The sequence below is a fragment of the Melozone crissalis genome, unplaced genomic scaffold, assembly GCF_028551555.1.
Source record: "Melozone crissalis strain CALT ecotype California unplaced genomic scaffold, PUWL_Pcris_2 ptg000041l_1, whole genome shotgun sequence".
Taxonomy (NCBI): domain Eukaryota; kingdom Metazoa; phylum Chordata; class Aves; order Passeriformes; family Passerellidae; genus Melozone; species Melozone crissalis.
Window position 1 is genome coordinate 1,769,837 of NW_026535819.1, and position 23,900 is coordinate 1,793,736.

General features: G+C 45.9%; 3 protein-coding genes across 3 annotated transcripts in view; 2 read left to right on the forward strand and 1 right to left on the reverse strand.

Annotated features, from left to right (window-relative positions):
* Window positions 1-3,943, forward strand: part of LHX6 (LIM homeobox 6) — a 19,978-nt gene extending 16,035 nt beyond the window's left edge. Inside the window, exon 11 of the transcript XR_008483589.1 lies at window positions 3,682-3,943. The gene's annotated coding sequence lies outside the window, so the exon portion shown is untranslated. The remainder of the gene's footprint in view (window positions 1-3,681) is intronic.
* On the reverse strand, window positions 66-14,775 carry MORN5 (MORN repeat containing 5). The gene is made up of 6 exons (XM_054284063.1): window positions 14,692-14,775; window positions 14,245-14,392; window positions 13,906-14,017; window positions 12,915-13,046; window positions 1,396-1,510; window positions 66-173 (listed from the first exon to the last, which is right to left on the reverse strand). Exons 1-5 carry the CDS (start codon window positions 14,736-14,738, stop codon window positions 1,416-1,418), a joined length of 534 nt encoding a protein of 177 aa, XP_054140038.1. The 5' UTR covers window positions 14,739-14,775; the 3' UTR covers window positions 66-173; window positions 1,396-1,415.
* A 35-nt stretch (window positions 14,776-14,810) lies between these two features.
* NDUFA8 (NADH:ubiquinone oxidoreductase subunit A8) lies at window positions 14,811-17,316 on the forward strand. Its single transcript, XM_054284469.1, has 4 exons — window positions 14,811-14,910; window positions 14,995-15,158; window positions 16,444-16,609; window positions 17,071-17,316. Exons 1-4 carry the CDS (start codon window positions 14,860-14,862, stop codon window positions 17,206-17,208), a joined length of 519 nt encoding a protein of 172 aa, XP_054140444.1. The 5' UTR covers window positions 14,811-14,859; the 3' UTR covers window positions 17,209-17,316.
* Window positions 17,317-23,900: the final 6,584 nt, after the last annotated feature.

Consider the following 23,900-nt stretch of genomic DNA (forward strand, 5'->3'; position numbering starts at 1 on the left):
GCAATTCAGCTTGTGCAGTTTTAGAGCTAATTATGTGTATGGAAAATACTCAACTGTACCAAGAATGTAAGAAATCTTCTAATTTATTCAATACATTGTTTCACAACATATTTCACACTGACTGTTGCCACTGAACCAAACCTTATCTCAGGTCATTTGCATTCATCTCCTGTCTGTGGATTTAAAAAAAAAAAAAAATTAAAGTCATTCTCATTTTCTTAGTTTATTCAGTAATTGCCAGATGGGTTCTGGTGCAGCAATGCAGACTCCACGCACTAAACTTTTCCAGTTGCTATTTACAAACCCTTTTGCAGACAGAATCCACTGAAGACAGCCAGGGAAAGGCTCTTCACTCCAGTTTAATAAGGTGACTAACAGAGCTCGGCTCTGGCAGTGGGATGGTCTCAGCTTTTATCTCCAGTGGTTTTTTCTGGCTCATGCTGTCAGCCCAATGCCCGAGCTAAAGGTGCTTACAGAACTCACTCGTTGGGACAGGGAGTGGGAACCAATCCTGCACTACTATCAGTGATTTATCTCTAGGATGCCAACTAAACACCAGTTTTATTTCATCTGCCAATCATTTTGTTGTAGCATGTTGCAATTCTGCATGTCTTGGCTACAATGGTTAAAAAAAATTTTCTCTGAATGAGTGGACAGTCAAGACTAATATTTATTTTAAAAAAGTAAAACAAAATTGTAAGCACTTTTTGTAAAACCAATGTCTGTTTTGTTACATACTTTTAATGTTGTGCTTTGTAAATGTCTTATTTGTGTAATAAATAAAGTTAATGCAAGTAGAAGTGCTGGCACTTACATCCAGAAAATGATGTAATTCCATTTTATTTTATTTTTAAATACTTTCTGGCTTACTAATCAAGCAGCAACCCACCCAGTTTTCCTCTTTTATTATTTTGTTAAACTCTGGCTTCAGGAGAGTTCAACAAACGTTCGTAGTAAATGGATATAATTTCCTAGTTAGCAAACCCGTCATTAAAGAATACCTCTGGTGTACATTATTACAATGATCAATCAATATCAAAGTACTGAGCAAAAAGAGAGGAAAGGAATTCACCAGGACAGCTAACTAAAATCTGGGAAAATAATGTTGATTAAGATGGATTTGAATGACTTCAACACCGAATCCGAGGCACTCTTTTTAACAAATTGTTTTCAGGCTTAATAATGTTTATACATACTACACTGCACACCTCTCAGGAATATTATTGTGAGTACAGTCGGCTTTTTTGCCGTGGCTTTTGCTCAGCATGACTGATTAAATGATTATTTCCATTTTTCTTTGAGCTGACAAAGATGACAGAAAGATTATATTCCTGTCGAGGGAAAGGGTGAGACAAATCCACGAGGACAAATTGCATTTATTGTGAATCAGATTACCTGCTTTGCTGGAATATTGTCTAGGAGAGGCTGTGTGATGGTTTTGGTTGCTCCTCAGCTGTTAAATCCCAGGCTTTCCGGCAGGTCCGAAGGATCCATTCATGCTCATCATCGTCTGAAAGGGAGAGAAAGGAACCTTAAATATCCCTGTGCCACACTGCTCCTTGCACCCCTGGGCTCCAGTCAAACAAGCCATTTTTCCCTTGAAAAATAAATCATTTTTTAGCCATTGGCATATCTTAGAACACTTGTTTTTTTGGTGTTTGTTTAAAAGATCGTGTGCTGTTGTGTGGGAATTTGTCAAGGCAGGAGGCACTGGCTCTGTGGCAAGGACTGATTTTCATCTGTTTGATCAGCTTAGCTTGGGTGAGCCACCAGATTTACATGCACAGATTTTACATTTTGCCTTTTTGGGCAAAACACGCAGGAGAAATGCTGAAACTACCAGAAATGAAGATAGGCATTTTAAAATTACTCTGCTGTGTTGCTTGTTGGTTTATAAAAAGTGAAGGTAAAGAAAAATTGTCAGTAAAATGCCAGGTTCTTGTCTTGGAGCTTTTCTTTCCATGCTGTTTCTGGGATGTATGTTGTGGCAGGTATTGATAAGCTGATGTAGTGGGTGAGAGATATTTTAGACCAACTCCTGCGTCCCTTGTTAGTATTCATGTCTGTCGTATTTATTCTGAGAGCATAATGACAGTGTGGAAAGAAAATAAAAGCAAAGACAATGTAGGAAAAAACAACTGACCAGCAAAGTTTGAATAGTAATTTTCTGCACGATTTACAAAAAAATAGCTTGGTGAATGTTAAGTTGTGGCTTCTTAATTTCAGGGATTTAAATTGTCTTGTCTCCAAAAACTGTTCTGCAGCCTTTTCCTTTGTGTTTGTGTAGGAGAAAAGAGATCTGTGTATTAAACCAGGAAAAACAAACTTCAAAAAGCCTTGGGAAAAAATATCAAAGTATTACTTACAACAATACCTGTATTTATTTTTATACAAATGAAACATATTCGAGCTGCTTCTTGTGTTTACCACTGTCTTAACAAATTCATATTAGCTGCTTGTGATGTGTGTAAAAATCTGAATGTTGAGGGTTTGTGGCAGCCCTGGTTACGTTCAAGAGCAGATGAGGGGGTGTCACCCCTGGGACCATCACGGTCCCATTTTTCACCCTGCTGAGCCCCTGCCAGGGCAGGTCAAACAAAATGGAGAAGGAAGCATGTTGCTTCTCTAGGAGTCAGATTTTCGTGGAGATTTTTGATTGTGGAGTTGTACCTTTATGCTGAAGTACAGAGGAGCGTTTGAAATGCAAAGGGTAGGAAGGTGCTGGGAATGAAGTGTTAGGTTAAGAAGTTTCCAGAGGGGTTTGTGACAAATTCAGATGCACAAATGTGGGGGTTAATCCTGACTGTGATGGCTTGTGAATCAAGTTTTGTCTTTTCTCTTTTCTTCCTTTCTTTTTTTTTTTTTTCCATGCTGCCCTCCCTTTTCTCTCCTTGCTGGCTGAGGGTTGGGTGCACACCTGAGGTGCTGCTCACACCCAGCTCTGCTGGCACCCCGGTGCAGGCAGGAATGGTGCCAAGGTGCTTGCTGTAATGACTGCAAAATCGTCATCATTTGGATGAAATAGCTAAGTTCAGCTCTTTCTGTGTTTCACCGATTTTTTTTTTTATTCCTTAAAGACCCACAGATCCATAAGAAAATACCCTGATAATGGCACATTTCTAATTTGGGTGTAAAGTAGGTGAAAATAGATGCTGAAAAAAATATGCTAAAAGGGAAATTACCAACATGAGCACAGAATCTTGCTTAAAGACCATGCAATTCTCACAGGCAGATTCCACCGAGGGCTGCAACAGGAATGCAAATGTGGTCCTTCAGCTTTCTTAAAAACAACATCCAAGCCATAATCAACGTGCTGGCTTTTGTTCTATGCACGAAGTGCTGGAGATGTATCACGTGTGCCTTGCCTGTGACAGATATTGTCCACTCTGTGTGGCTCCCTGGTTTTAGCTGGAATTGCCTTAACTAAAAGAAAGATAGTTTAACTGAGCTTGTAATAATTGCATGTAAAGGAAACTTTTGTCTGTTTCTGTCATGGTGAAGGAATAAGAAGACTTAGAGATGCTGTGCATCACCATGCCTGGCTGGCAGCTGGGCACACCTGGCTCACCTGAGTGCCAGAAATAACCAGCCTGAGGCTGACTGAGCCCTTGGCAGCTCTCACTCAGCTCAGCATCAAGGGCTTAAGCACAAAGAAGGGCAGATGCTAACTTGGCTTCACAGGTTTCCAGCACACCCTTGGTTTGCCCAGATTGTCTCGTTCTGCACTCTGGGATTTCCTGGGCTCCCAGGAAAGCACCAGGACAAGTCACTCCAAGGACCTTGGCCCTGCCAGACTGATCCCAAAATGTCTTGGTTTGTGATCTGAGCCTGTGCAAATTAAACACATGTTCATAAGCCCTGCTTAACCCGCATGGACTTTAACCAGATGTAAAAACTGAACTAGAGATGTGAATTTCAACTTTGTGCATGAAAAGGAAAAATGGATGGGATGACTCAACATGAAGTAAATCCCTAGGACTGCCATCCAGCCCAGCTGCTCCTCGGTCTAGGTAAGGGGAAATGAAAGAATTGCTCCAGGCTAGGGAGAAGCAGCACAGCCCAGGGATGAGAATGGCTCCAGGGCTGGCTATGGGAGAGGAGGCAGGGAAATATTAGAATGTAAAGAGTTAAGCTATGGTAAAACATACTTTTGCTACACTAAAGAAGACTGGTTGATAATTACTGTAGTTTTAGGGCTATTTGAATCAGTGCAGCTGCAACCTCTTCAGTAGTAACCCCTGAAACAAGACAAACTGGGTTTATTGTACTGAACAAGTCTTAAAGCTCCTCCCTGATTGTTAGTAATTGGCAGCAATGGACTTAACAGCCTCTTGACTACCCTTTTTACACTCTACCTGACTGTGCAGCTAACAATTTAAATCACAGATGCCGATCCTTCTTTGTGGCAGCTGCTTGTTAACTACACGTTCCTCTTTTTCTGCCACTGGCTGCTTCCATAACCCTGCAACACCAGGGTTAGATTGGAGAATCACATTTCATCAATATTTAAAATGGAATTAAACCTTGAAGTTTGATTAATGCTACCAGATAGTGAGTTGTAATTACTATTTTGCAAATTACAATTGTTTGAATATGTTAATATGATTGTCTAAGCACATCTTCATCTTCAGAAGTAATTTTCCTTTTAAAAAAGATTTGAAAAAAATACAAACTCTTTAATCAGTGCTAAATTATCACCCTGTGCACAATTAGGTAGAATGGGGTTCTTCGTGTGGTGTGCTGAATTTTGTGTCAGTGTATTTATCTTTAAAAGTTTATCCATTTTTTTAGATTTTCCTCAGTAGAATAAACAGTGATGGAACAGACTTTGCTGAAAGAGGACTAACCATGCTGGTGTTGGAAGGTAATGGGAAAAAGCTTTGTCTGAGCATTTCACTGCAATCTGGTGTATCCCTGTGCTGTTAGTAAATGTTACCCATTTTATTTCTTCCAAAGTCAGTGAATTATCATTATTATAATGACATATTATTGGAATCTTGAAACTGAAACAGCAAAAGATTGTAATGGATGAGGTCTTGAATTATTTCCCTGTGTCTCAATCAAAAATGAGATCAGTTTCTAGCACCCACTAAATATATCCTGAATATGGTGGGTGAGCTCCTGAGCCAGCCCTCGCTGGGACAGCTCTCTGTCATTTTGGTGATTAATTCAGGCTGTTTTCATTGAGCAGGTACAGGGAGCCAGCCTGGCAGCCACCTGCACCACTGCTCCCCAGAAACAGCATCAGCCCACAAAAGGTGATTAAACAGGAGGGAAGTGTCCTGATCTCGCTGTTCCACACCCCACAGGTCACTCTGGGGAGCCTCTTCAGGTGAACCAGCCCCAGCTAAAGCTGAGGGTGTAATGTGTTCCTCTAAGCAGCCCATTTCAAAATTTTATCTTCTCACCAAAGGCTGCCTGGCGAGTTTCTGCCTTGTCCTGGAGGCTTTAGGGGAAGTTCCAAATGCTGGCAAGGTCCAAACAGGTGTCACAGCCACTGTTGGGTGTATCCCACATGAGCTCAAAGTGCAGCCCACGTAAATCAGTGGATTTCTGCTCTCTGCAAAATGAAACCATTGCCTCCTTTGCAATGCTCAGGCTAAAAGTAGTGGCAGAAGAGATTTCCCCAAATACCACATTCCAGATTTATCTCTCAGCTGGGATTAGAAACAGCTGAAAATTCAGGGTGGCCTTGCTTCAGGGTGCTTCCAAGGGATGACATGAGAACACACTGTAATTTAGGTGCGTTTAATCTTGCTATATTAAATGCATATTGCAAAGTTTAGAATTATTTGCTTTTAACTATCATGTTTCTGGGTTGCTTATGGAAACCTCAGCTGTGAGAGGCTTCTGAGGACTCTGCATGCTTAGGTGCCTGCCATGGCACAGAGCTGAGACTGACAGCACTGGCAGGATTGTCATGGAGGCTTCTCTTAACTATTGCTTTCCCAGGAAAACACCTAGAAGTTTGCTAAATTAGAATCTCCAGTGGTTTGAACAGGGGAAAATCAACATTGTTCACCTTAAAAACCTTGTCTGTATTAGGTCTTGGCAGTGTATGTGTTCCTGATGTCTCAGAGGCTGTGCACTCTCAAATTCAGATCCATGGCTCTCTCCCCTGCCCAAGGACAGGTTGGGACCTGATGTGAGTGGGGGCCACCCCTGTGTGAGCTCTGTTAGAGCCCAGGAGGGGATGCAGAAATGGAGATGTGAGTGGGGGTCACCCCTGTGTGAGCTCTGTTAGAGCCCAGGAGGGGATGCAGAAATGGAGATGTGAGTGTGTGCCAGCCCTGTGTGAGCCCTGTGAGAGCCCAGGAGGGGATTTGGTGTCCCTGGCATGTGCCACCAGTGGGACAGGGAGCCCTGGCAGCCCTGGCACAGCCGAGCCCAGCCCTGCCCAGAGCTGCCCACGGTCTGAGGGGTGTGTTGGGATGGTTTGTGTTTACAGCACACCATCCTCCAGCAGCAGCTGAGCTTCCTCCCCGCTTGCAGAGGGCCAAGCACGCGCAGCCCATTGTAAACAACAATATCAGGGAATTCTTTCACATCCCTGACTCCTCCCAGCACCCGCAGAGCAGTTCATCATGTTCTTCCACTGCACAATCACAGGGAGCTGTGATAGCATCTGAGCCATGGGCTCTGCCTGGCACACCCCTTCCATTTCCACTGCCCCCTCCGGGTCCCTAGCACCCCTTTCCTTACTGCACCTGACCCCACCAACATCAAGGCTGGCAAGAAAATGGAAAATATGTTTTCAATTAACCTTTGCTTCCACCCACAAATTCTCACCCTTCCACTCTCTTTTAATTACTGTCATTCCAAAATGGCCCCCAAATGAACTTTCCATCTCTTGTAAAAGTTGTTTTCACACGAGCTGTATGTTGAATGTAAGTGCCTATAAGGTTGTGTGTAATCCATTTAATGGATTCACAATAGGATGGTTAGCACCCAAACAAAGGTGTTATTCTTGGCATGCCACTCCTTGGAACTGAAACTTCCACAATTTTCAAAAAGATAAGGCCAGGAAACCAGAAGGAACAATATATCTGCAAAAGCTATAGCTACTGAAATTGCTGTAGTAACTTCCACCATGATGCAAATGTTAATATTATCACTGCTGGCTAGAGCCTGGAATATAAATTATGTTGGTTCATAATCTATTTTGCTGAATGGAGGATGTTTCAGATTAAAACATGTAAGCCAAATTTAATCTAAGAATATTCTTGGTTGCTCAGATGAGAAGTCTCCAAGTATCTCTGTCTGTCACCTGAGCAGATTTTGACACTGTGAAAGACGTACACAGTAATTTTGCAATGGCATCCAAATGTGCTTGATCTTCACACATTTTTATATAAAAAGATACAAAAAGAGCATATGATGGGTAGGAAAATTGGCCTAACATTTTAAAAAGTGTTTAGGGTAGAGTAAACTAAAAAAAAAGGTAAGAAAACCCCCTCAGCTTCTCACAGGAGTCTGGCAGAGTCATTTGAAATGGACTCAGTTTGTCTCTGCCATCTTCACTGCCCAGCCCTTTGCCTTGCCCACTCTGCAGTCCCACTGTGGCACTTGCCAGGGTTCTGCCTCTCCTCCTGCTGAGATCTGGCTCCTCAATTAATTTATTTGTTAAGCATTGGGGATTATTTAGATTCAGAGCTCTGACATCAGAACAAAAGCTATCTAACTAACAAAAGCGGAAGAGGTAGATAAGTGACACTTTGAAGATCCAGATCAAAGAGTTATAACACAATTTCTGACCTGCTTCTGGATGTAATATTTCCAAAGGTTTTGGCTACCACAGAGTCTGGGAAGCAAGTACCAGAAAACTGGAATTGTATGAATGTGGCTAAAAACCTATGTCCTGGAACTAGATCCAAGAAAAAAGGAATGTGGGAGATGGAGGAGACAAGACCAGAAGGTGAATTTGAGGGTGAATTTGTAGGTAGCTCTGTAGAGCCTTGTGGGCAAAGAGAAGAAGCTGAATGCCATGGCAGAGAGAGAAAATATATTTTTGCAGTGGTATTTTGGAGGAATATGAATCAAAGAGGCCAGAAGGAGGAACTAGCAGTAAAAAGGACAAGCACTGCAGCTGTTGCAAGAAAAGCTAAGGGCTACTCACATTCATATGCTCTGCTTGTGTGAAGGGAGAGCAGCATTGGCTCTCTGCTTTACAACCCTGCTTTCAGAAATAAGTTTGTCCGCCAAAGTAAAGAGAAAAAGATCAATGGATTGCAATAAACGGCATTTAACATAAAAATGAGTAAAATTTACAATCCAGTTAACTTGTTAAATGTTACAAAATCAGCAAACAATAGACACAATTTGTTTTGTTCAGAGCCCAGAGGTAGAGACCAAATCCTCTAAATTAATTTCTGCAAAAGCTGGGTTTTTTTTCCAAACAGGTCTGGATCCTATTCGTTGTAGAATATACTGATTACCAACTATTTTTAAGAGCTTTACACAAACATTATTTCTTTTGTTGTGTGAAATGCAGAATCAGCCATCTGGCAAATGCCCCAGAGCTAAAATCTTTTACATGACATATAATTCAAAATGATTAAATATACAACAGAAAATAGCTATAGCATTGCACTTAAAATAGCATGAACTTTTACTGCCGATCAAAACTGATTTCTTTAGCCTAACAAGTATCCAAAGAACAATTATTTGAAGAGCTTTTAAGAGTTTCAATATGTAGGAACTAAACCTCATCTAAATTCAGTATCTTAAAAGTCAAATAAAAAAGAAACAAATGTACAAAAGATTAAATGGTCCTGCCTTATAAGTAGACATTTAAATCTATGGGAAGCTAAATTCATTCGAACAAAAATACTATATTCCCTCTGTATGTGTATTGCTGGGGCTTTCCTCTCCTTGCTCAGGGCATCTGCCAAAACAACTCTACATTCTTAGGCAATGACTGGGGGACTAGCCTGGAATCAGGCTGTTCATCCCCTCCCTCCATCATCAGAACGGGCAATTTCAAAGAAGAACAGGGAATAAAGCTCCGTGCATGATCCCTCAGTGCAGTCAATCTTTCTTCCTGTACTGCAGTTGACTAGAAGTTAAATTTGCTGTCTTTTTTCCAGAAATACTCCAGGCCTGAAAAATTGCCAGGTCCTCATCCCACACCCAATTCTCCAGTAGTTTCTGAGAAAGAGCACGCAAACATCTGCATGTGTTTGGGGTACATGAGGGTAGGTATAGAAATATTACCCTGAGCGATTATTGAGTGGTTATGGCTGTTTCTCAACTGCATTTTTCAGACAAGTCAAAGTCTACATTTCCCAAAAAGCACTTGGTGCAAGTCAGATCTGAGTTGTGAAGGAAAAAAAGTCCAAATGTAGATTTCTCTCATGGATTTGTGTATTTGGATAAACCTGAAATGGTTGAACACATCATTGCCGACTGTCCAAAATATTTGTGCTTCTCAGCTCTTTCAGACCAAGCACGACTTCTCCATCTCAAGGTAACAACATGAGGAAATTGTAAGTCTGTGATTAATAAGGCTTAGAATTAAAATGGCTTTGCCCCTTTTCCTGGGGAGTCAGGCCAGCCTCACCACCTCACACGTTCTAACCCCAGACTTCTCTAAACTACACAAAAATAATGTTCTTGAATCTTGACCTTTTCAGCTCATAATGATTCCTGGAGCAGCAGGATTTTTCCTGCTGCTTTTCACGAGACTTTCAGCCTTGTAGAAATGCTGATTGCTGGCTGGCTTGGGACTGCAGCAACACCAAACCCCCTCCTAATAAGACACTTGTCCTGGTCTTCTAGGCCTAATCCTGCTCTTAATTCAGTTCCCTGCCTGAGCTGTGAGTGAAAAGGCAGATTTTGTGTCTCTCTGCTCTTGATTTATAGGAAGAGGTAAGAATATATTTCAGGTAATACTGACTGCACTACAGCAAGCTCCCCTATGCACCATACTAATTAAACCTGAAGAAGAAATATAAAAATAGTAGAATAAATATTCTCAGAATGAGGAAAAGCATGTTTTATATTATTTAACCCATCCCTGTGAAAACCACAGGAGAAACAAGGCAATTTTCATCAGAAATATCTTTTCTTTTCATCAAGACAGGTGACCCAGGCAATCTGCTGAGATCTTTTCCATCTCAGTATAAAAAATTCCTTTTTTGATGGTATTTTCTCTTTGAAAGTTATGGGGTTTTCTGATATTTAGAGGGCCTAAAATCTGAACGTCACAGGTCTTCTTGTGCCTCTCTGCTTTGCATTAAAAATAATGTCTTGTAGTTTCTACTTTTCACTGAAAAATTGGGAAATCTTCCGATCTTTCTATTGACCAAACTCTGTTACAAAGGTGCCAGGAGTCCTATTTCTGGAGGGGAAAAAACCAAGAGGAATACTCCTGGTGAAACAGGAGCTTGGTCTCGGTATCTATTAAAAATAAACAAGGTATCTTCTTACAAACGAGCCTTCCCATTCTTATTTATGTGCTCAATTTCACGTACTTCACAATACTGGCAAGAAGAAAAGCTTGAAGAACACATGGAGAACCAGGAGAAATTTGAGCATCCCCAAGGAAACAGAGGTTTAGGGACGGAGTAATAACTGCGAGGCTGTAATGAGAATTTGGAAAAGCTTGCTAGATAAAAACTCTAACAAAGCTGCTGCTGTCATTTCATTCCCTGGGCCTGCTGATGCTTTCAGGAGGGGCCTTTGCTGCTCCAGCAAAGAGAGCTCTGTGAGAAAATGAGGGTCAGACCTCGGAGCTCAGGAGCCTCCCTGGGGCTCCCCATTCTCTCATCTCCCCGGAGCAGAGCTGCCAGCGAGCTCAGGAGCTGCCAGGGTAATGCTGTGCCCTGCTCTGGAGCTGTACCTGGCTGTGCCAGGCTGTGCCAAGGCCCTGCCAGGCTCAGGAGCTGCCAGGGTAATGCTGTGCCCTGCTCTGGAGCTGGGCATGGCTGTGCTAGGCTGATGGTACGGCCGTGCCAGGCTCAGGAGTTTCCAGGGGAATGCTCTGCCCTGCTCTGGAGCTGTACCTGGCCATGCCAGGCTGGGACAAGGCCGTGCCAGGCTGGGCCAAGGCCGTGCCACGCTCAGGGATCCTCCAAACAGCCCAGGAACAATTAGCAATGGCTTCAGAATACGGCTGGGGTGAAAGGTGAGCACTGGAGTGTTCTGCAGCCTGCTGCCAGGGCCGAGGCAGATAGTGTCATTTTGGTAAACCTGTCAAGCTGTTGTAAGAACTTCCTGAATGCTTCCTACCATCTGCTTTTGATGCTTTCAAGACTTGGCTGGAAGCCTGGAGGTTTTCCTGCTCTTTCCTGCCCAACCTATAATGGAGTAATTCTGGATCTGTTCCCTGTCATCTCAGCCTCTTCCTCAGTTTCTTCTGCTTACAGCTGGGTTTTTTTTTTTTTTACATTTTTTTTCTTTTCTCTTTGCTTCAGTGGCCTTGTGCCCTGAATCATCTCTCCTGGGGCGGCAGGAGTTCCTCTGATGTTGAACAAGTGCCGGGCTTTTCAATTGTGTTCATGTTCTCAAGAGGAAGGGTCTGGCCTACATGACACATTCCTTCTTCACCCTCACATCAACAAGCTGAACTTTGTGTGCAGGCCTGGCTGGAAGGGCCACACCAAGCCCATCTCCAGCGCTCTGGCAGGCCGCACGCTGCGCCGCCGGGCCCGTATTGATTGGTATAATTTGCAGGGCTTGAGATAAATGTCATAAAGGACAATGAGTTCAAAGAACAGATTAAAAAACAATAAATTGAATTCCAAGGCGTTCCCTCCTGTACTAATCTGTGTAGGTTCCTGTGTTTTTGGAAAGCATGTTGCTTATCTTCCTCATCAGTAGGCCCACTGCATTCCAGTATTTTGGATCAATGCCATTTGTAATAATCTAGATCAGTTTTTATTCAACGTTTATAAAACAGGCCATGTATCACAGGGTATATTTTATAGCAGATGGTATCTCCAATTCATTTAACCCCTCCCCACTTCCCTCCTCCAATATCACAGTGCACACTCACAAAAGCTCTTGAAAGTAGAGTGGAGCAGAATTTTTTTACAACAAATAGTAAATTTGCTGAAAAATGGAGTTTCCAAGCAACAAAACTGTTAAACTGTAGCACACTGAAAATGAAATGTTCTGTTTTCTAGAAAAAAAAAAAAAGAGGTTTTGCAATTTGGACATTTGAGGAAAAAAAAAGGAAAAAGCATGGTGGGTGGCTGTTTTCAGAAATCAGTTTCATTTTAAAATCCTCTGCACCGAAAAGGTGATAAACACAAAGATTAAATAGCCAGAACACAAAGTAGGGTTTTTTTCAGGTCAGATTACATTTTTTTAGTTATCCCAGTGTCAATTGTTTGGGGATCTTCTGTGGCTTTTAATTTGAAAAGTTTCTCTTTTGGCTTGGTAAGAATTCATTTTCCCCAAGGTTTATTAATTTGAGGACCTATCCGTGTATTTGCCAGACTCTACTCCCAACACAGCTCTCCAAGGTGAAGGCTTTCTTTCAGAAAGGTAAGACCCAGACTCATTTTAATAATTCTAGCATGTAGAGATAAGCACATGCTTAAGCACTGTGCTGCTTGACAACATGGAGCTTTTCAGCTTTCAGGATCAGTGATGTGCCCCTCACAACCACTCCCTTGCTTGAGATCATAACAGGAGAGACTGAAGATTTTTCTGAGATTAACATACCAAATGGCAATAAAACATATTTATTCATATATGCTTGGGAATACTTCATTGTAATTTTGCAAAATATGATTTGTACCGCTCTGGGGATACATAAATCACTGATAAAATAAATAAGTTAAAGATATTTTAGCTCAGTGATAATAGAACCAAGTCATGGAGTTGTTTATATTTTGGCTTTAATCAGGCAGCCTAGAAGATATAATAAACCCTTCTTAGTTTACCTGGCAGAAGAAGTGAAATCATACCTGCATTTCTCAGAAACTTGCGTTTGTAGTCAACAACTATTCTGGTTTTGGGGTTATAGAATCCATCACCACAGTCATAACAACCTTTTGGGATTATTTTGGGAGGATCCAGATTTGTAAGCTGAGCAATGCCTGAAGGGGAAAAACAAGGTTTGAATTTTTTTTTAATTTATGCCTTTGATCAAGATAACTAATATACATCTCCATGGTGTTTGCTATAAAAATAACAGAGTTACCTCACAATAAATTTTGTAAAACATTTCATCAGTTGTGCAGATGGGGAAAATGAAAATGGAAAAATGCACACACAAAGATTGTGTGAAAAAAACCAATCACTTTGATTTCCTTATTCACAGCCCTGTGATTCAGCCCACCAAGTTAACATTACAAGTCCAACCCTAAAATCCAAAATGGGGCCAGGAGAGAATCGCTGGCTTCACACAACTCCGTGTCATCACTAAAATATTCTATGTATTGTGTGTATTAAATTACAGACTTTACTCACTTTTTTCCTTTATAAACCCACCTTTTGACTGAAATAAATAACATTATAGGAGTCTTTAGCAAAAACATAGACCGAACACAAACATCTGTTTTGGTGTCTTCTAAAAGGCTATGTGGGGCAGATGCTTGAATCTTCATTTGGTGCCCTGGATGCAAACTAATTGCTTTTGCTGGACTTGTCTGTATCAAAAGCACCCTGCTGAGGCAATGAGGGTGAGTGGTATGAAGGGGTTAATGAGGATGTCAAAAGCTGCAGATGATGAAGGCCTGTCCTGCCCCAGGAGACTGCAGTGGGTGCAGAGCTGCACCCCAGGCTGTGCTGGTGGAAGGTGCTGTCCACATTCTCCTGGCAGCATCTCAGGCTTGCATGAAATTAGCCAGAGCATTTCTGCTCCATGTTACTCATGTAGCTGAATTAATCTTTCTTAAGCAAAGTTGTTAGTTTAATTCCTTCCAGACTCTCAGGATCGCAAACGCAATTTAGTACCTGGTGGTTTAAAACCAGAGCTGATTTCTGTGTAGAATCTTCTGTCGTAGCCGTCGCAGTAAAGCCATTTTTCCAACTCGAATTCGAGACCATCTGTAAAAGTGTATTTCCCCTGCAAAACGCGTTTGAGTGCAGAGTTAATAAACATGATGGATGGACGGAACCAAGGCCAGGGCGCAGCGGCAGAGCCGCAGCAGGGCCAGCGCGGCTCCATCGCCTTTGGTCGGGAATCCCGTCTGCGGTGCCAGCAGCCTCCCCCGCGCACCCGAGGGGTCAAACCGGGCCTTGGCTCGGAACTCCGCGCGTTTCACCCCTCGGGGCGCAGCCCCCCGGCCGTACCTGCGTGGGCAGCCCGCGCTCCCAGAGCGCCCGGTACGCGCCGCCGGTGGGGCGCCGCAGCTCGCCGTGCCCGTGGAACATGCCGTCCCACAGCGAGCCCCGGTACTCGGTGCCCATGGGCAGCGTGTAGTAGCCGTATCCTTCCATCCTGGAAGAGATGGAGGGGGTGGACGGTGGCAATTCCGCGTCCCCCGGGTCCCACCAGCCCCTGCAATCCCCCCTTGTCCCCATGGCCCATCTGCAATGACCCCGACTCCCCATCCCTCCCGGTACCCCCCTGCCCTCCCTGTCGGATCCCCGCTCCCACGTGTCCCCTGCGAACCCCGCTGCGCCCTCATCTCCCGGGGCTCCCCCCCGCCACTTCCCGGTCCCCCCGCTTCCACCCCTCCCCGCACCCCCCGTGCTCCCTCCCGGTGCCTCCGTGTCCCCCGTCGTGCCCGGCCGCACCTGCCGCGCATGACTCCCCCCAGGTACCGATCCCCCACCAGCTCCATGGCGGCCCCGACGGCGCGTCCCGGTCACCGGGACAACGGCCCGGCCCCGCCCCGGCCCGCCCCCCGCGGCCGCGCGTGCGCAGTGCGGGGCGGGCGCTGAGGGCGCTCAAGGAGAGCCGCCATGCCCGGGGTGCTGCGGGTGCCCCCGCTCGAGGAGCTCGATGTGCAGGAGGTGAGTGCGTGAGGGCCGGCGGGACCTTCCCCGCCCTGTCCTGCCTTCCCCGCCCGCCCTCACGGCCGCTGTGCCCCGCCGCAGGTGGCGGTGAGCTCGGCCGTGCTGAAGGCCGCGGCGCACCACTACGGCTCGCAGTGCGACCGGCCCAACAAGGAGTTCATGCTGTGCCGCTGGGAGGAGAAGGACCCGCGCAAGTGCCTGAGGGAGGGCCGGCAGGTGAACCAGTGCGCCATCGACTTCTTCAGGTGAGCGGCCCCCGGCCGGGAGGCGCCGCCGCAGCCCCTCGGGCCTGAGGTGACGGAGCTGCGGGCCGTGCCCGGCGGCGTCATTGGAGCGCTGGCGGTCAGTCGTTCCAGCGGAGCGCCTCTGCTGTGGGGACAGGCCGGGAGAGCTGAACAAAAGGCTCCAGGGTGACCTCAGTGCAACTTTCAGTACGAGCAGGGGCCACAAGGCAGATGGAGAGGGACTTGTGACAGTGTGACAGAACAAGGGGAGTGGCTTCACACTGACAGAGGGCAGGTTTAGATCAGGTGTTAGGAAGGAATTTTGCCCTGTGAGGGTGGTGAGGCCTGGCACAGGTTGCCCAGAGAAGCTGTGGCTGCCCCATCCCTGGAAGTGTCCAAGGCTAGGTTGGATGGGGCTTGAAGCAACCTGGCTTAGTGAAAGGTGTCCCCTGCCCATGCCAGGGAGTGGAATGAGATGAGCTTTAAGGTTCCTGCCAACCCAAACTATTCTGTAATTCCATTATTCTAATTAAAAATACTGCCGCCACCACCGCCTTCAAAACTTTTATACCTTCTTCTTAATCTTTAACTCCTGGGTATAGAGGCCATGTGTTTTGTCTTGCTCATTTCTACATGGATTTATCCTGTCACTTGAAGCTCTTGTGAGTTTGTTCCAGAGCAAGCGGCCTTAGTTTTTGTTGGGAACTCAGGGCAGTGGTGTGAGGCTGCTGCCCCTTGCAGCTGTGTGAACTCCAGAAACCAACCTGAGCATTGCACTGTCTGTCCTCCCTGTCCCACAGGTGACCACTGAGAAAGCTTAAGCAGGGGCACCACCTGCCTCTCCTGACCAAACACATAGCTCCAAGGCACGTGCCAGTGCTGTTTGTACAGGGCCTAATTTAATTACCTCAAGGCATATCCACCTCCAGTGCAGCAGCTGAAACCTCTGCTCTGAGCATGGCTTTTTGAGCTTTAGACACAGAATCATTTGGAAGCATTAGAGAGCACCATATAACATAACTAAATTATTTGGCAAAACAAAGATGTCCCGTTGTGGTGTTTACCATATCCCGTGGAGGAGCTGTGAACATCCACCCAGCAAAGATCTCAGTTAAATCATTGCTGTCATTAATTGTAGCTGCAGCGATGGAGATTTCACAGGTACCTGTACCAAATACTGACCCGAGCGAAGGTTTAGCTGTTCCTGAGAACTGAAAGCTGCAGACCCCGCTTGGCGCCGAGCTGAGGGTGGGATGAGCAGCCTGGGTGTGGGTGGTGCTGAGGGTCTGTGCTGTGGTGTCCCCAGGAGAATCCGGACGTACTGCGCCGAGCCCTTCACGGCCTACTGGACGTGCCTCGACTACAGCAACCAGCAGGAGCTGCGCCGCTGCCGCAAGCAGCAGGCAGCCTTCGACTCCTGCGTGCTGGACAAGCTGGGCTGGGTCAGGCCCGACCTGGGAGACCTCTCCAAGGTAACTCCTTACCCTCGGAGCACACAGGCAGGTCCTGCTCTCCTCCCTTCGGGAGCGTTTTGTCCAGAGCAGGTCTCCAGCATCTCTTGGCCCGATGGTGTTTCGTGAACTCCACACTGGAATTTGTGGGATAGTAGGAGTCAAGACTGGCAGCATTTTCCATAGTTGCTTTTCCAGAAGGCTTATGCTTTTCTTAGACAGTGAAATTCTTGCTTTTTGCTTTTCCTGGTAGAGGCTTTTCCTTTAGGAATGAAGCTCATGCTCACGTGGAGCTATTCTGTAGCTGTGATGAAACACCCCTCCCTTCCCTTTTCTTAGAGGTATTGAGGAGCTCTCATCAGCTGAACAATGTGTCCTTACTATTGTTTGGTTCTTCTTGGTAATTCTTCCTTGAAGTTCTGACTCAACCTGGCTGTTAAATGCTGTGAGAGCTTGTATCACTTCTTTGCATTTCTTTCCAGGTTACGAAGGTGAAGACAGACCGTCCTCTGCCTGAGAATGTCTATCACTCTAGGCCCAGACCAGAGCCAAACCCACCCATAGAAGGGGAGCTGAAGCCCTCTCCCCTTGGCAGCAGGCTCTTTTTCTGGTCCTGGTGAAGTGGGCAGGCTGTGCTGTGACTCAAGTGCGGAGATGTGGCACTTGCACGTGTAAATTGTGTGGTGTGTGCTGGGTATTGCTAATAATTAAAGAGCCCAAAACCATGACATGGCTGAGCAGACTTCTTTAAACTCATAGCAACGAGAACAATGCATTTCCCTGTTTTGCTCAGAGCTCTCTGCAGTCACACAGCCCTGGGGACGCTCTGGGCACCAGTAACGTCAGCGGGGTGATCATGATTACCAGGATTGTCTGGGATGTGCAAACGCAGTTCCAGTCTTTGACTGCTGGCCCATCAATCACAGACTGGCGTGAGGCTTGATTTACGTACTGAGAACATTGCTCATGGATCAAGGAAACTCTGGGAACAAACAAGTCATTAATGCCTTCCCTTGGTCTTGCAACTGATAATTGTGCATTCTTTCCAAGGGACTCCTGGAGAGGTTTGACCTAAAATCTGTCTTGGAGCAAGGGGTTAGTGGAATCTGGCATTTGCTAGGTATGGGGGCAGTGCTGTTTCTGCCATGAAGATCCCTGTTGTGCTTCCCAGCTGCTCATACAACTTTGGTTAGGTACTTCCACTTTTTGGACTGTTCTACTGGGGAAACACAAGCTACATTATCAGAAAAATCATATTAAATTTTCAACACCTTTCAGGAAAAAATTTATCCTAAAGGATCTTGTGCCCCATTAAGCAGGGTAGGAAAGGAGGTTCTATTCTGTCTGAAGACCCTGATTTAAAGGGTTTGGGGCAAATCTTTCCCAATTTGTCACCATGGTGTTCTTTTTGATGGAGGAGTTAGTGAGCTTTTAAAAATTTATCTTTTCTACAGTATCTGAAAGTCAAGTTTTTCATAGGGGTTGGATCTAGTCTTTCATTCACCTCCATCCAATAGCAAGGTCAAAAAAAGCCAATGAATTTGTTTTTCCAAAGCAATATGCAGTTTAACTTGCTCTGGGTGAGATTGTCTCACTTGAACCATGGCAAAGTGGAACTGTGCTCTGCTCCTTGAGTAGCCTGCTGGTAGTAGGATCTGAAGATTTACCATCTCCTTGTTTGAGGTGGGATTAAACTGTAATGGTTCTATAGCTGCAGCATGTGTTTCTGATCCACGGAGCTAGAGGGAAAATTGTATAACATTTATCTAAAAACAGCTTGTGCACTGTGAGGTTCTGGGTTCTTGCTGCTTTCTGCTGGGGTGCATTGACTGAAACTCAAGGCAGGTGCTGTGTTTTTATTTTAATGTACATACCATGCTGTCTTAGCTGTCCTTGCCTAAATCTGTGAGCTGGTGCTGCACCTTTGCAGTTTCTCCTTGCCCATCCCTGCCACCATCTTGGAGCAGCCACGTCTTGCTGAAGAAAGAGAACCCTTCTCTGCAGAGACTGAAATTAGGACAAGCTTGGGGTCTAATTGCATTCAGCTGAGTGAGTGCAGTGAGGTTTGGCTGAGGGGAGGATGAATTGTTCTGGGATGTTAACACGAATCACATCAGATCTTTGCTGACCACTCCAACATTTATCAGGAGTTTTTAGATCTTACCGTGTTCTGTTAATAACTTACTATTGTCAGCATATTGCACTGCTGAACATCTGCTTTGGAATTAACAGGCATGGGCATTCCAGTAGTCAGCCCCTAATCACAATTAAAGAGTAATTTTTCCTATTAGATTGCTTCTGAAAAGAAAGACATTCATAAGTAGGAGGGCAGGTTTTTTCAACAGCCTGATAGGAACCCCACCCTTAAGTTGGCCAGTACTGTAAGCAAAAAAAAAAAAGTGATTTTGATTTATGCTGAGCCTCAAAGATTTAAGGTTATTTTCTGTTTCTTGACAGCTGAATCTACAGCCTCTTGGGTCAGAGCTGTGGGATCCAGTAATGATACTGATCATGGTTTAAAATGTCAGAATTAACTGTCTGCTGGCCTAGGTTCCCTCTTCAGTTTTAAGCAGGAGTGGGCAGGTGAAAGTACAAAAGAGATCAGCAGAGGAGAACAATGAAATGATAAAGTCAAGTAGAATTCAGCTGTACTCTGAGCATTTCTTTCATTAACCTCTCTGTGATAATTGTTTCTTGTCCTTATCTCTTGGCTAAACGTTTGGGAAAGTGTTACCAGAGGCTTCTCGTGGTGCTTTGGACAACGCCTGAAGGCAGCTACTTCTGCTGAAAATCCTGTGGCTTTACTCAAACCTGGATGCCCCTTTGGAGCTGTAATGGAAACTAGAACAAGTGGATGTCGAGATTCAGTAAAGACCATAAAAGTATTTTTGAGGAATGTGTCTTGACAATTTTTTGGCAGATGGAGAGCAGACACAGATTCAACACAGATATTTCCCTGGCCCTGTGAGAAGTGTTACTTGTTGTGCTGTGGGATCTCAGCTCTGCCAGAGTTTCTAATCACATGTTAAATTAACAGAATGTTAGGCCAGTGTTGTAGCTTGTTCCACTGTGGGTCAGATTCAGCAGAACCTGCTCCATTCTTTCAGACTGTGGGTGGGAAGGGTAAAATCTGAGCGTAATATCAAATCTCAGCAAGATGGGACTGTGCATTTCTGGTGCAGCAGACTTGCATGGCAGTAGCACAACAGCACATTTCTGAGAATGTCTCTGTCCAGAGCATCTGGCAGTTGGAGATGCCCTGGTTTCAAATGGTTCTGCTCAATTCAGGACTGTACAATCCTTTTGAAGCTCTCTCTGTGTTCTTGTACTGAAGAGTTGAGAAGGCAGAATCCATCTGGGCAGGAAGAGATTTCAGACTCCCTCTTGTGGCTGCATTAAGCTGATTTGGGGCATCTCTGTGAAGATTCTGCCATCGTGAAAATCCAAAGGCTTCTTAAATACAGAAACTTGATTAGATCTTTTGTCTTTGCTATAAAATTCACGTTGTCTCAACTTGATTTTTTCCTACATATAAAAACTCTTGAGTATGAAGGGAGAAGAGGAGGAAAAATGATTTGAAAACTATTGCCTCAGTCAGATTTGGTGTGGTTTAAGGAAGCTGAGGTAGAGTTGAAGTAGATGGAGGTGGCTGGGAAGTCACAGTGTACATTGGAATTCCTTCTCTGAATCCAGAAAGGAGATGACTCTGGTGCTGCAGAGAGCTGGGTGGTTCTGCACCTGTGGGGCTGGTGTGAAATGAGTGGGACAGGCAAGGATGGGAGCAGGTTAATTGCAGTATTTACCTTTGTATGAAAGTACATTGTTTCTCTTTGTTAGGAACAGACATGGCCTCACCAAATGGTCTTACTAATGTTAATAACTCTGTTAATAATTTTCTGGTTTTTCATGTGAGCCCTCCTACCTGGGGACTTGATCTGAATCTAAGGCGCCTCCTGCGTGGCTGAGTGTGGTGCAGAGAGTACTCTGGCAAGGGGAGGAGCTCTGAGAAAACACAGCACAGCAAACTAGAAGCAAATAGTCTGTGGTGTGAATTTGGCTTTAAAGCAGTAAATCAGCACTGCAAGCAGAAGCAGATGCTGCAGGACAGGTGGCTCCCAGACCCCCAAGGCAGGTCAGCACCAGCTCACTCACTGGTGCAGGAGTTATTCCTGGGCTTGCTTTCTGCTTCAACAAATTTCTCCACTCCCACGTGGTGCCAGAGCCTTGGCAAGCCCCACACAGGCACGGTGCAGGTTCCTCTGGGCATGGCAAGGGCAGGCAGGGAGGGAGAGCCCCATGGCCCTGTGCCCAGGCTGTGCCTGCCTGTGAGGGCTGTCCCAGGCTGTCCCAGGCTGGGACATGAAGAGTTTTGCTATACCTCATACATCCAGGAACAGGGGCTCAAAGAGGAGAGCATTTTATGTGGTAAAAGCTCTCTGTGCATCCCAAGCATATCCCCATTGCTGCTGCCTGAGAAATACCTTAGATCACGTTTGTCTGTTGCCGGTGCCTGAACAAAAGGATTCCAATCTGCAAGTTCCTGTGCTCTTGGCTGGGCTTGGCAAGTGCAGGTGGTTCAAGGGAGTGTTTGGTTCACACTGCGTTCTGCCGCACAAAATGGCAAACAGTTTTGCACTTTTGATAGGGTTTAAATTAATTTTTCTCTTCTCACCAGGGTAAACAAGGACTGGGAAGAATGGCCATGCCTGTTGCTTTGTTAAGCTCGACTTCGGCTCCAATTCTGGCACCCAGAAAGGAAATAAAATACAGGGAAGGGGAGCTCTATAAAAGAGCTATGGGTCTGCTCCCGAGTTGATAGGTTAAACCACACAAAACCCTGAATCTGAGGCATTGCTCTAATATTTGTAAAATCAGCATGGCAGCTCTGTTAAGGGCTATGAGTCAGCCTGAGGGTGGTTCAGCTCTTTATAAGCAGTAGCACAGCCTTCTGCTTCCATGCAAACAGGAGCGAGGATTTTAATGGAGCCAGAATTACCCCTTTGGTTAGAGCACTGTCTGACCTCTGCTTTGTTCTCACTGCCTCCCGTGGGCAGCTGTGCTGAGACAGAGCCTGACCCAGCTTTGGGAAAAAGGGCTGGATGGAGCCCCTGAATGTGGGATCAGTGCAAACCTCCCTCAGCTTTGGGAGAAAAGGGCTGGATGGAGCCCCTGAATGTGGGATCAGTGCAAACCTCCCTCAGCTTTGGGAAAAAGGGCTGGATGGAGCCCCTGAATGTGGGATCAGTGCAAACCTCCCTCAGCTTTGGGAGAAAAGGGCTGGATGGAGCCCTAACGTGGGATCAATGCAAACCTCCCTCCCTGCCCAGCCCGGGCTCTCTCCGGGCTCTGCCCCTCGGCTCCCTCGCTGTTCCCTGGGCCCAGCGTGTCCCTGAGCGCTCAGGAGTGGCCCCGGGCTGTGGCTCTCGGGCAGCAGCAGCAGCAGCAGCAGCGGGGCTGACCCGGCCGTGTGCGCACAGGGGAGGCTCTGCCCGGCCCCTGGCGCGGCCCCAGGCGCTCGTGGCCAGCTGGAGCTCCAGGCTAAACAGAGGAAGGTGAGGGTCAGCCGCCGAGAGCTCTGCCCAAGGCTCAAGAAGCACATTTTGGCAGAGGAAAGAAATACAATAGAAGCAGGGAGGGAAACTCAACTTCCATCCAACCCCCTCCAAGAAGCTTTTGGCTCCCTACAGCTGCTGGAGTCTTTACTACCAGTTGCTGGGCTCTTTATTTTCACAGGCTTTCATGTGTTTGTTTTCTGTCTCTTAGACCGGTGTTTTAGAGGGGACAGAGCAGAGCAGGAGCAGTGGGGACTGGAGGGTACAGCCCTGCACAGGGGGACAGGCAACCCAGCTTCCCTTTCCTGCCTGTCACTATCTCATTGTGTGGCCTTGGGTCACTGTCACTTCCCTCTCTGCCCTGGCTCCTCTGCGATGGGGTGGTTCCACCCAACACACTGTCTGCTTGTTTACCATCTTTGTCCTTGTGAAGTGCCTTAGAGGAGTCTTGGGGGAAGCTCTGCCTGGGCAGGGCAGGCACAGCCACGGCCCAGTGCTGTTCTCCTTGCCCAGAGCAGCAGGAGCCAGGTCACAGGGCGATGGCTGTATGCAGGGAGCAGGGGAGCAGGGGAGGAGGTTACAGCAGAGACAGTCCCCAGAACAGGGGTAGCATCCAGCCCTTGCACACCCCTCTCTGCTCTCCATCACCGCTTGCTCAGAGCCTTTGTTTCTGTAACCATGAGTGAAACCAGTTGTGGGAGGTTGTGCTCAGCCATGACATAATCTGAGTCTGGGACTCTGCTGGAGGAATCCTTTTGAAGATTTACTGGTCTGGCTAATTACAATAAAACTATGAAGGTGCTGTGCTCTAAATCATCAGAAATTAATAACTGGAGGTTTCTGCTTTCTTGTGCTTTTTGCTAGGACACAAACCAGAGCAATTCTGGCTACATCAGCAGTGTTTTTCTTTCAGGAACGTCTGTCAGAGGCACATTAACGTGTTCGCAGAGCCATTGTCCATCTTTGGTTTTGGTAGCAGATAATTTGATTAAAAAAATGTCACTTCCTTGCTCCTTTCTCTGTGTTGCCTTTCTGTGTTTGTTTCAGCTTGAGCAGCAACAAAGGCCTGCAGGATTTATCTGCTGTTTATTGACATTTTCCCTTTCTGAAGCGCATCCTTACATTACCCCACAGAGTTCAGCTTGTGTCAGCCACAGATGGGTGATTTAAGGAACGGCAGCAGTAGCTGGAAATGCCCCTTCCATCCTCATTCCATCACAAAATACCCACATTAGCAATGCAGTTAAAAACTCTGAATATGAATATCTACTTCCCTTTTAGCTGTTGTTGACCTTAAAATACGTGTTTGCTATTTTCATCTGTATTTTACATTTTCATCTGTATCCTACTTTTGGGAGGGTGTGTAATTCCTTGCCATCTGCAGTAAGCCTGTGGTGTCTCATTCTCTGCTGGGGCCAAGTCTGCTCCCTCTTGGTGTCCCTGCCAGGCTGTTCCTGCCTGGTCACTGCTATTTCCTCTTCTTTTTTGCCCTGGGGCTGTAGCTGGGCTCACACAGGTTGGTGTCTCACCTGTAGCTTTCACATCCACATTCACAGGTGAAATCCTGTGTTAAACCAGGACTCTGGAGCTGTGGAGAACCTCGGGGACTTCAAGCCCCATTTGGTGTTTCTGCCAGCACAGGCCACCTGCCCTGTGGATCTGGGGGGAGAGAGGCTGAGCCCCACAAGCCCTGCTGGAGCTCTGTGTCCATCCACCTGTCTGCAGTGTTTCCAGAGCACCTGGAGCAGCCCAAGCTCCGG

What these genes read in the sequence shown, in the direction of transcription:
- MORN5 (XM_054284063.1), bottom strand. Translation starts at nt 14,738, where the DNA reads ATGGAGCTGGTGGGGGATCGGTACCTGGGGGGAGTCATGCGCGGCAG. An exon ending in GGGGGAGTCATGCGCGGCAG is followed by an intron (nt 14,393 to 14,691) that starts GTGCGGCCGGGC and finishes CATCTCTTCCAG; the next exon opens with GATGGAAGGATACGGCTACT. An exon ending in CTCTGGTTTTAAACCACCAG is followed by an intron (nt 13,047 to 13,905) that starts GTACTAAATTGC and finishes TTTCCCCTTCAG; the next exon opens with GCATTGCTCAGCTTACAAAT.
- NDUFA8 (XM_054284469.1), top strand. Translation starts at nt 14,860, where the DNA reads ATGCCCGGGGTGCTGCGGGTGCCCCCGCTCGAGGAGCTCGATGTGCAG. An exon ending in TGCGCCATCGACTTCTTCAG is followed by an intron (nt 15,159 to 16,443) that starts GTGAGCGGCCCC and finishes TGGTGTCCCCAG; the next exon opens with GAGAATCCGGACGTACTGCG. An exon ending in ACCTGGGAGACCTCTCCAAG is followed by an intron (nt 16,610 to 17,070) that starts GTAACTCCTTAC and finishes ATTTCTTTCCAG; the next exon opens with GTTACGAAGGTGAAGACAGA.